General features: G+C 44.5%; 1 protein-coding gene across 1 annotated transcript in view; it reads left to right on the top strand.

Moving 5' to 3' along the window:
• shc3 (SHC (Src homology 2 domain containing) transforming protein 3) overlaps positions 1 to 12,231 on the top strand; it is a 34,032-nt gene that overhangs the window by 11,196 nt on the left and 10,605 nt on the right. The window contains 11 exon segments of the mRNA XM_070449572.1: positions 549 to 619; positions 4,701 to 4,764; positions 7,095 to 7,214; positions 7,339 to 7,392; positions 8,010 to 8,061; positions 8,192 to 8,211; positions 8,213 to 8,254; positions 8,256 to 8,293; positions 8,295 to 8,321; positions 9,883 to 10,024; positions 11,464 to 11,566. Coding sequence (XP_070305673.1) covers positions 549 to 619; positions 4,701 to 4,764; positions 7,095 to 7,214; positions 7,339 to 7,392; positions 8,010 to 8,061; positions 8,192 to 8,211; positions 8,213 to 8,254; positions 8,256 to 8,293; positions 8,295 to 8,321; positions 9,883 to 10,024; positions 11,464 to 11,566 — 733 coding nt within the window.

Here is a 12,231-nt window from a genome sequence, read left to right as displayed (position 1 = left end):
ATAATGTCAACATAGTCTATTACAGGGAGAATCTTCCTTCTGTTTTTGGGAACTGAGGCAGGATTTATTTCTATATAAYAAAACWATCAAAGATCTCAGCTTCTTTGTCAAGTTTTCAATGTGTTTCAAAAGGKAAACTTGTCATCAATCCAGATACCGAAGGACTTATAGTGAGAAACATGTTCAATTTGGGCTCCATTTTGTGAGTGTAAAATACGCAAGTCCTCAGGGTCAAKGCTACGAGACCTAGAGAACAGCATAAACCTGGTTTTATTTGCATTTAACACTAATTTAACATCAGTAAGGGATTTTTGGATTGAGTCAAAATCATGCTGAAGGTCACGAATGGCCTGCTGCACTGAAGAGGCACAGGAATAAATAACTGTGTCATCTGGGCCTCTTTCTCAGACTACATGGCTGCTTATATTATAACAGGTAGAATTGCAAATATCCTGGGTGTTAAAGTCATATTGTTTTGACATAATTAAATGCTTCACATCTTAACATTCATCCATTAAATAACTGAATCTCTTCTCTCTCTCTTCTAGTATTTGGGTTGCATTGAAGTCCTTCGGTCGATGAAATCACTGGATTTCAACACGAGATCGCAAATAACAAGGTAAGAGATTCATGTATTTTGTTGAAGGAAATGGATACTATGTGGGAGCGATTTATTATGTGTTGTGTTATCCWTTTCACCCATATCTTACCCATACTTTACCCCTGTTTTACCCAAATGTACCCCTATTTTACTCATGTTTTACCCCAGTTTTGCCCCTGTTTTACCAATGTTTTTATTTGACCCATATCTTACCCATACTTTATCCCTGTTTTACCCCCATTTTATCCCTATTTGACCCCATGTTTTACCCATATGAACCTGTTTTACCCCCATTTTATCCCTATTTGACCCCATATTTTACCCATATTAACCTGTTTTACCCCTATTTTACCAAGACAATGCTTACTTACATACACTGCATTCGGAAAGTATTCAGACTCTGACTTTTTGGTACGTTACAGCCTTATTCTAAAATGTATTCAATTGTTTTCCCCCCTCATCAATCTACACACAGTACCCCATAATGAAAGCAAAAACAGGTTTATAAAAACTAAAAACTGATATATCACATTTCATATGTATTCAGACCCTTTATTCAGTACTTTGTTGAAGCAGCTTTGGCAGCGATTACAGCCTTGAGTTTTCTTGGGTATGACGCTACAAGCTTGGCACACCTGTATTTGGAGAGTTTCTCCCATTCTTTTCTGCAGATCCTCTCAAGCTCTGTCAGGTTGGATGGGGAGCGTCGCTGCACAGCTATTTTAGGTCTCTCAGAGATGTTCGAATAGGTTCAAGTCCGGACTCTGGCTGGGCCACTCAAGGACATTCAGAGACTTGTCCCGAGCCACTCCTGGAAACACAGCATGATGCTGCCAACACCATGCTTTACCATAGGATGGTGCCAGGTTTCCTCCAAATGTGACACTTGGCACTCAGGCCAAATAATTAAATCTTGGTTTCATCAGACCAGAGAATCTTGTTTCTCATGGTCAGAGAGTTCTTTATATGCCTTTTTGTCAAACTCCAAGCGGGCTGTCATGTGCTTTTGACTGAGGAGTGGCTTCCGTCTAGCCACACTACCATAAAGGCCTGTGTTCTTCTCTGACATGCACTGTCAACTGTGGGACCTTATATAGACAGGTGTGAGCCTTTACAAATCATGTCCAATCAATTTAATTTACCACAGGTGGACTCCAATCAAGTTGTAGAAACATCTCAAGGATGATCACACTGCTTTGCTTTATCTTGGCCAGGTCGCAGTTGTAAATGAGAACTTGTTCTCAACTAGCCTACCTGGTTAAATAAAGGTGAAATCAAATMTTAAAACATTTAAAAAAATGGAAACYGGATGCACCTGAGCTCAATTTGMAGRCTCATAGAAAAGGGTCTGAGTACTTATGTAAATAAGGTATTTCTGTTTTTTATTTGTWATACATTTGCTAAAATTTCAAAAAATCTGTTTTCGCTTTGTCATTATGGGGTTTTGTGTGWAYATTTATAGTTTGTTTTATTTAATRCATTTTAGAATKAGGRTYTAACGTAACAAAATGTGGAAAAAGTCAAGGGGTCTGAATACTTTCCGAAGGCACTGCATACTTACCTCGTATACTCACCTAACTGCCCCCGTTTATTTAAATTCATCTCCATTGTCCCCAACAAATAGAAACATTAGAAGAAGCCTGTATTTTCTATGATTGTTTATTGAATGACAAGGCCATGGCTGCCAGTAGAGCTGTGACTGTGAGAGACGTGGTGCCTGTACTGTGAATATGGCATGTCTGTGTCACGTTCACTTTTCCGCTTGACTTCATGGAGTCAGCTAGCTGGTTTAAACCAGAGTGAAAGCTGTGCTCAGAGCCACTCTTCATTGTGTGCCTAGCATTCTGTCTGGTTTAACCAGCAGCGTTCACACTACTGCAGGGCAAGGYCCACATGATATTGTACTATCCATTGACGAGAGGGAGAGAGAGAGAGAGAGAGGGAGAGATAGATAGATAGAGGGAGAGAGAGGGAGAGATATATAGCTGTCTCTTATACACATCTAGATGTGTATAAGAGACAGGATAGTGAGAGAGGGGGGAGAGAGAGGGAGAGAGAGGGGGAGAGAGAGAGGGAGAGATAGGGAGTGGGAGAGATGGAGAGGGGTGAGGGAGAAAGGTAGAGAGAGGGCGTGGGAGAGATGGAGAGGGGGGAGGGAGAAAGGTAGAGAGAGAGAGGGAGTGGGAGAGATGGAGAGGGGGGATGGAAAAAGGTAGAGAGAGAGAGAGAGAGTCAACTTTTGGTATACTATAAATAGACTTCCTATTCTAAAAGAATTGAGAGCATGTATTTAAAGACGGTGATAAAAATAAAATAAACACATTTCTGTCTCGTCACCACCAAAGCTACTGCTATAAATGTACTGTAGCAGAACACTGTTCTTTTGTTTCTTATTGGATGATTAGGTGCATTATCATCATACKAGTCTAGAATTTAGGAGGAAGCTGTCTTAAAACAGAGGGACAGGATTCAAACACATATTTCCCTTGCCTCTATCTGTTGTAGAAGAATGCAGGTAGCCTAGCGATTAGGAGTGTTGGGCCAGTAAGCTAAATCTGRCGATGTGCCGTTGAGCAAGGCACATAACCCTCATTGCTCCTGTAAGTCACTCTTGATAAGAGTGTCTGCTAAATGACTAAAATGTGAAATGCTACCATTTGTTAACCGGCTGTCTGTCCTTGTGTTCCTCTAGCTCCTCCGGAATCCATAGACATACAGTGCCTTCGGAAAGTATTCAGACCCCTTGACTTTTGGGATGGGACATGATAACACTCTAGAATCTAGAAGGAAGCTGTCTTATAGCAGAGGGCCAGGATTCAAATACATGTTTCCCTTGCCTCTATCTGTTGTAGAAGAATGCAGGTAGCCTAGCGATTAGGACTGTTGGGCCAGAAGGGCCTTGGTCAGGGAGGTGACCAAGAACCTGATAGTCACTCTGACAGAGCTCCAGATTTCCTCTGTGGAGATGGGAGAACCTTCCAGAAGGACAACCATCTCTGCAGCACTCCACCAATCAGGCCRTTATGGCAGAGTGGCCAGACGGAAGCTACTCCTCAGTAAAAGCCACATGACAGCCCACTTGGAGTTTGACAAAAGGCACCTAAAGGACTTTCAGACCATGAGAAATAAGATTCTCTGGTCTGATGAAACCAAGATTGAACTCTTTGGCCTGAATGCCAAGCGTCACATCTGGAAGAAACCTGGCACTATGCCTACGGTGAAGCATGGTGGTGGCAGCATCATGCAGGGGAATGTTTTTCAGCAGCAGGGCCTGGGAGACTATTCAGGATCGAGGGAAAGATGAACGGAGCAAAGTACAGAGCGATCCTTGATGAAAACCTGCTCCAGAGCACTCTGAAACTCAGACTGGGGGGGAAGGTTCATCCTCCAACGGGACAATGACCCAAAGCACACAGCCAAGACGACGCAGGAGTGGCTTCGGTACAAGTCTCTGAATGTCCTTGACGGGCCCAGCCAGAGCCCGGACTTGAACCCGATCGAGCATCTCTGGAGAGACCTGAAAATAGCTGTGCAGCTCCCCATCCAACCTGACAGAAGATCTGCAGAGAAGAATGGGWGAACCTCCCAAAATACAGGTGTGCCAAGCTTGTAGCGTCATAGCTATGAAGACTCGAGGCTGTAGTCGCTGCGAAAGGTGCTTCTACAAAGTACTGAGTAATTTTTTTTTATTTTTTATTTATTTAACCTTTATTTAACTAGGCAAGTCAGTTAGGAACAAATTCTTATTTTACAATGACGGCCTACCCCGGCCAAACCCTCCCCTAACCCGGGTGACGCTGGGCCAGTTGTGTGCCACCCTATGGGACTCCCGATCACAGCCAGTTGTGATACAGCCCGGAATCGAACCAGGGTAGTGACGCCTCTAGCACTGAGATGCAGTGCCTTAGACAGCTACGCCACTTAGYAGCGAAGGGTATGAATACTTATGTAAATGTTAATCTTTCCGAAAGGCACTGTATTTCTCTTGCATCTATAAGACTGATGATAGCTAAGCTTACCCGTTGTTAACCAGCTCTATTTTCTGTGGCATGGAAGAGTCACATCCTGTCCTTGTGTCATTCTATCTCTCTACCACCAGYGAGGCCATCAGCTTGGTGTGTGAGGCAGTCCCGGGGGCCAAAGGAGCGCTGCGGAAGAGAAAGGTACCCCCTAACTTACTCCCCATATCTGGGCAGGGAGGAGAGCGAGAGAGAGAGAAAGAGAAAGAGAGAGAAATGGAGAGGGAGTGTGTGTGTGATAGAGAGAGTACGAGAGTGTATAAGAGAGAGTGAGAGAGACAGAGAGAAAGAGAGAGAGAAGAAGAGGGGAAGGGATGGGASTGTGGGACTGTGTTCTCTGTGTGCGTGGGCATAGATCCAGCCCACGATGCACAGTGAGTGTTCAGCTATGGTCAGCTCTGCTCAGTGACTCATGTAGAGCAGAATATCACTAATCAGGAGGCCGAGCAGGAGATGGGGAGCCATGCAATSTGTCTGTGTCCTCGTAGTGTGGGGTGTTGATCCATGCTATGTGTTTGACCTGGAGATGGAGAGACATTCTATGTGTGTTACTGTGTGGATCCATGTTTCTGTCTTAGAGAAGCTTGCCCTCATACTATGGGGTATGTGTCATTGTGGTGTTGTGTGTGGGTGTGMGTGTATTAATGAGCTGGATATGGGGAGCCATGCTAGCTAGTTATGTGCCTGAGAGGAACGTGTCCTCTTACAATAKATTTATTCAGAGCAATATTCAGCTTTATTCCATGCTAGCCTTTCCAGTGTACATCTGTGTCTAACACATATCACAACTGGCTCTGCCTGAAATAATATAATAATATAACAATCTGATGCCCTTAAACTGTAGACCAGTGGTCACCAACCGGTCGATCACGATCGACTTGTCGATCTCCAAGGAATTTCTAGTGATCGCCAAACATTTCTGTAAAAACCCCAACGATAAAGCCTTGTGTTCCTATTTTTTTATTAGTCTCGGGCTGTTGATGGTAGGTGTAGCCAATTCAGCTGCCCTGCGCGCCGGGTAGGCAAACTGTTGCCATTTCTTGTGTCTGAAGGTACAAACTCTGCCTTCCCGGTGGGCCTGGAGAGGAAATCAAGTGCACTACGCCWCCTCTGGCCAATCAGATTGCTCAGATGACCGAGTCTGCAGTACRGTAGCAGYCATACAAGAAAGCTACGGCAAAATTGATYCTGTGAAATTTCAAAACGTTTAAATCCACMAATAGAGAGAGACTGTCAACGAAGACAGCAAAGAGCTGCTGTTTTTATGAGTGAGTTCATGTTTAAGTTCTTACTCAGCCCGGTCAACACTTTGTTTTCAACAGTTGTTTAACCCATAAAATGGGCGTTCTTCCTATTTCCACTCAGCGCTGCAACAAGCAGTGCAGCAGTAATAAATGAGTAGGAAAGTGTATCTATAGGCTTGCGTTGTTATTATTAGCGGCTTGGGTCTTTTTTAATATCGAGAGAAATAATGAATTACCACTTTCATACTGGGTTCATTAGGAGTAAAACAAACATGAACTTGTGATGAGGCAGAAGAGGACAGGTAGTGATGCGAGTAGAAAAATAAAATAGAAAACTGCGGTGTGCGACTCGGAGTTTCGCCTAGGATGACCGAGTTCCCTTTATGGTCTCAGAACAGGCATTATACATTTTCAAACAAAAAATGTCAGCGAGAGGAAAGGGAGAGCGGCACAGGGCATGTCAGAGAGACGGACCCTCAGTCTGCCCTGCTCTCTTCCCTCGGCTTGAGACGAGACCACTCAGTGCTCGCTCCTCTCTCCCTCCGCTGAGACAGACCCTCAGTCTGCTGACCTCTCTCCCTCCGCTTAAGACAAGACGCCATCAGTCTGCTGCTCTCTCCCTCCGCTGAGACAGCCCTCAGTCTGCCGCTCTCTCCCTCCGCTGAGACTGAACCATCAGAATACAGGCGCCATCAGCACACAAGTAAATAAAAAAGCTAAATTATTTAAATGTATGCTCACTCAGCTGTGCCTCACAAGTAATACAACAATGGATCTATTACCGGTGTGATCATATAGCCTACCTCAAATTTTGAGATATAWWTTTWWWWAAATGTCCMGAACAACAATGCATTGGTAGGTGAATTCAGGCAAAGACAGTAGGGTGATAATGTATTAGGCCTATAGCTTACTGAACWAACCTCATTGCTACAGTAATGTTTTTAATTGGTTAATGTTGCATAGGCTTACTTTTTTTAAAGTCATGCTAATAAAAAATCAGAGRGGTAGATCTCGACATGCATTTTGACTCAGAAAGTGATCTTGACTCAGAAAAGGTTGGTGACAGCTGCTGTAGACTATCATAGTATAGCAGCTGCTTCACTGTCCTCGCACTTTGGGTTTTTGAATAAAATGACAAACAAAATGTATTATTATTATTAATATTATTATTGCTCTATTTGTGTAGGATGTACAACTCATCTCCTACCTGCCTCTCTTCTCTCCCCCCAGCCTCCATCTAAAGCCCTGTCCAGTATCCTGGGGAAGAGTAACCTCCAGTTTGCTGGGATGAGCATCAACTTGAATATCTCCACCAGCAGCCTCAACCTGATGACCCCAGACTCCAAACAGGTSAGTTTACAAACAATGTAAAGTTCCCTTTAGTTTAAGAAAATATCTTTCTGTAAGAGATGTCAAGAACAGTTAGGCTACAGTGTTTATTTGATGTCCTGATCAATGTGTGTGCCTCTGCCAGATCATAGCCAATCATCATATGCAGTCCATTTCCTTTGCATCAGGAGGAGATACAGTGAGTGATCCAGTAAGAACCATTTTTTGATTTTAACCTTTATTTTAACCTTTATTTAACTAGGCAAGTCAGTTAAGAACAAATTCTTATTTACAGTGGGAGAGAGCTTATGGAAAATGTGGATCACAAACACAAGGGGAAAAACAGAAAGATTTATGGAGCCATGTTTTATCTGTTGAATGAATCTGACTGTAGATTATGGCTGAGACAATCACGAGACTCATCCAAGTCTCTAATATGGGCAGATAGATGTTTATCTTTTATATTTAACTCGGCAAGTCAGTTAAGAACAAATTCTTATTTACAGTGATGGGCCTACCGGGGAACAGTGGGTTAACTGCCTTGTTCAGGGGGCAGAACGACAGATTTTTTACCTTGTCAGCTCAGGGATTCAATCCAGCAACCTTTCTGTTACTGGCCCAATGCTCTAACCACTAGGCTATCTGCCGCCCCATATCGGTTTATTTTGTGTATCACTCATGTCAATCCAGTGTCTTAACACATCTATACATTAGTATGCAGACTCTCCTTAGGACTGCTGTAGATGTCGATGTATGGTTGACTTTCCCTTTGACGTCTCTGTTCACCATTGACTATTTTTCCTTTCCTTGGTCCAGGACACGACTCATTATGTTGCCTATGTAGCAAAAGATCCTGTCAACCGAAGAGGTAGGCCCTTCCTGTATTTCCCTTCTTCTTCTTCTTCTTCTTCTTCTTCTTCTTCTTCTTCTTCTTCTTCTTTCTTACACCTTTCTTCCTGCTGTCAGTTACCTCTGGCACCCTTCCTCTCCTATCCTAGCGTGTCAATTCTGGAGTTGTTGGTGATGGTCTGGCCCAGGATGTGATCAGCACATCGGCCAGGCAGCTTTGACCTCCGTTTCCAGCAGTACCTCCAGTGTCCTCAGCAAAGATGACTCTGTACACGACAGGTGAGCCCATCTGCCATCTATGAGGCGGACAGTAACTATGACATCATTTCCTATGTTTTGTGTGTGTTGTGTGTGTGCCCTGCTAGCCATATGTTGTCGTCCTTTCATTCACCTGCTAGACATATGTTGTACGTCCTTATCATCCACCCTGCTAGACATATGTTGTACGTCCTTATCATCCCACCCTGCTAGACATATGTTGTACGTCCTTATCATTCACCCTGCTAGACATATGTTGTACGTCCTTATCATTCACCCTGCTAGACATATGTTGTACGTCTTATTCATCCGCCCTGCTAGAACATATGTTGTAGCGTCCTTATCATCCACCCTGCTAGACATATGTTGTACGTCCTTAATCATTCACCCTGCTAGACATATGTTGTACGTCCTTATATTCACCCTGCTAGACATATGCTGTAGCGTCCTTATTCATTCACGCCTGCTGACATATGTTGTACGTCCTTATCATTCACCCTGCTAGACATTATGTGTGTACGTCCTTATCATAAAACCACCCTGCTAGACATCATGTGTACGGCGTCCTTATATCCTCCTGCTAGACATAATGCTGTACTGTCCTTATCATCACCCCTGCTAGAGATATGTGTACGTCCTTCATCATTCACTGCCTGCTAAGAAAATGTGTAAACGTCCTTATCATCCCTGCCTCTGAGAACATGTTGTACGTACCTTCATCATCCACCCTGCTAGAACATTATGTTGTACGTCTTAGTCATCCCACTGCTAGACAGTCACTGTTGTACGTCCTTCATCATCCACCCTGCTAGACATGATTTTAGTCTTATCATCCACCCTGCTAGATATGTACGCATCATTTACTGTACTGATGTACCTTATCACTCACTCCGCCGTAGACATATGTGTACACGTCCTTATCATCCTCTACGCTGGCCTGACAGCAGCGCGCGCCGGCCCTCCGCGCCGCGGCGCGGCGCGCGGGCCCGCGGCGACGGCGCCCGAGCGCATTGTACGGTCAACTCTATCTCCCTGCTAGACATGAATGTTGTACGCCTCTCTCCTAAGCATATGTCGTCCTATCTCTTCCCCCTGCTACATTTAGTCTACATCATGTAGTTAGTTATAACGTCCTTAAATCCTGGTAGAAATTTTAACCCTGCCTCTCGCTAGACCATATGTGTTGTGACGTCCTTTATCATTACCTGCTAGACATATTTGTACGTCCCTTTTCCCCTAGATATTGTCGTCCTAGCCCCTGTAGACATATAGTTCGTCGTCCTTATCATCACCCTGCTAGCAATGTTGTACGTCTTATCCTACCCCTGCTATACAATATGTGTGTACGTCCTTATCATCACCACTGCTAGACACTATGCTGTACGTCCTTCCCACCTCCTGCCTAGACATATGTTGTACGTCCTTATCATCCTCCCTGCTAGACATATGTTGTACGTCCTTATCATCCTCCCTGCTAGACATATGCTGTAATGTCTGCAGGAAGAGCTTCACGATGCACATATTAATCCTGCTTTCTAGTGAGCAGGAATTCACAGCTGATCAACCCTCTGTGTGATGACAGGGTTCTGAATATGGAGTCAGTCTGGACAGAGGAGGAGGAGGAGGAGCCTGCTGAACATCCATACTACAACAATATCCCCGGAAAGATGCCACCACCTGGAGGGTTCATAGACACCCGGCTAGGCCAGAGCATCCAGGCTGAGGTACAGGACAGTTCCCTCGCCACATCTCACCATATGCAGCAGCAACAGCCAGTACAGAGTGCTACACTTTAGGGCTCCCGAGTGGAGCAGCGGTCTAAGGCACTGCATCTCAGTGCCAGAGGTGTCACTACAGTTCCTGGTTCGAATCCAGGCTGTATCACATCCAGCCGTGATTGGGAGTCTTATAGGGCGCTGCACAATTGTCGCAGGTTTTGCCGGGGTAGGCCGTCATTGTAAWTAAGAATTTGTTCTTAACTGACTTGCCGAGTTAAATAAAGGTAAAAAAWATATATATAAAAAAATATATACAATTCTACCTCATCCACCTCCCTATAGTAATATCATAATAAGATATGCCCCCTGGATGGTTCATAAATATCAGGCTAGGCCGGACCAACCAACCAGACTGAGACACAGAAAACCTGGTCGTACCTCAACCACCTACCTCACCATCCACCTAGCTATAATAATATATACCACTTAGCAGTTGCTTTTATGCAAAGAGTTCAACACAGTTTTGAACAGTGACTGTTTTATGTGATCACTGCGGGACATGAACTCACTATCTTGGCTTCGTGGGCGTTGCACCAACTGAGCCACACAGTACCGCAAATCAACATGATGTGTACGTACGTCATCACCAGTTAGAAATATAATTCCCAGGATGTCCATTCCACACTTACCTCATCTACACCAACCTCATCTATCCAACCTCATCCACCCAACCTCATCCACACCAACCTCATCCATCCAACCTCATCCACACCAACCGTATCCATCCTACCTCATCTACACCTACCTAATCCATCCTACCGCATCCACACCTACCTCGTCTATCCTACCTCATCCACACCTACCTAATCCATCCTACCTCATCCACACCAACCTCATCCACACCTACCTAATCCATCCTACCTCATCTACACCAACCTCATCCATCCTACCTCATCCACACCTACATAATCCATCCTACCGCATCCACACCTACCTCGTCTATCCTACCTCATCCATCCTACCTCATCCACACCAACCTCATCCATCCTACCTCATCCACACCAACCTCATCCACACCAACCTCATCCATCTTACCTCATCCAGAGTCTACCTCATCCATCCTACCTCATCTACATCAACCTCATCCACACCTACCTCATCATCCATCCTACCTCATCCACATCTATCTCATCCATCCTACCTTATCTTTCCTACCTCATCCATGCTACCTGTTCCTAAGGCACCCAGGGCCTACATACGTCACCACAGTCTAGAAATACATCCTGTTAGCCTCTGGGATTTGATTTGCTTCCCAATCATGAATGAGATGGATACTGCTGACAGAGGAAGGAAGGAATACAGACCTTGCAGAAGAGTTGCTGTTTTTTATCTTTATTTTTCTCTGACTCGTTCTGTTGTTGTTCCTGTGTCTGTCCCTCGAGCAGCAGGCCCCAGGGGCTGGGGTGGACCAGACTTACTACCAGGGTAGACACTGTGGCGAGATCTGGGGATCGGACAGGAGGCCTACTGGGATACTCGTCCAACAGGGTAAAAGAGGATCTATCTGTCTCTGGTCTCTCTTTCTCTCTCTCTCTTTGGATATCTTTCACAATCTCTCTCTTTTTTTTCTGTTTGTCTATCGCTGTCTCTCTCTCTCTGTCTGTCTTTCTCTGTCTCTGTCTCTTGCTCTCTCTCTGTCTCACAGTCTCTCTCGCTCACCATTACGATTGACCATTACGTATCGGTCCCAGTTAAATTTAACTAAACATAATCTTAGGACCAAAATAGCTCTTTACCACCTGAGGAACATTGCCACGGTGCGGCCGTTTCTCTCTCAGGCTGATGCAGAGACTCATCCATGCTGATACAGAGACTCATCCATGCTGATGCAGAGACTCATCCATGCTGATACAGAGACTCATCCACGCTGTTTGCATTTGCTGTTATTACAAGTTATATAAAAAATAATTGCGCTCCACAGATATGGTCTGATTTTTAGGCTACTATGCTAGTTTGAAGCAAGGTAAGACATGCCTCATAATATGTAGTAAAACTTTCAGGTTTCAAACAGTTAAGTATATGTTTTCAAAATGCATACTGCCTCCAGCTCATTGCAAAGTGGTGTGTAACTTGCCTTCCGTTGCATTTGCTGTTTGTCACGCCCTGACCATAGAGAGCCTTTTTATTCTCTATTTTGGTTAGGTCGGGGTGTG

Source organism: Salvelinus sp. IW2-2015, linkage group LG20, assembly GCF_002910315.2.
Source record: "Salvelinus sp. IW2-2015 linkage group LG20, ASM291031v2, whole genome shotgun sequence".
NCBI lineage: Eukaryota > Metazoa > Chordata > Actinopteri > Salmoniformes > Salmonidae > Salvelinus > Salvelinus sp. IW2-2015.
Note: the sequence above shows the minus strand (reverse complement) of the source record. Positions and strands in the feature narration are given on the sequence as shown.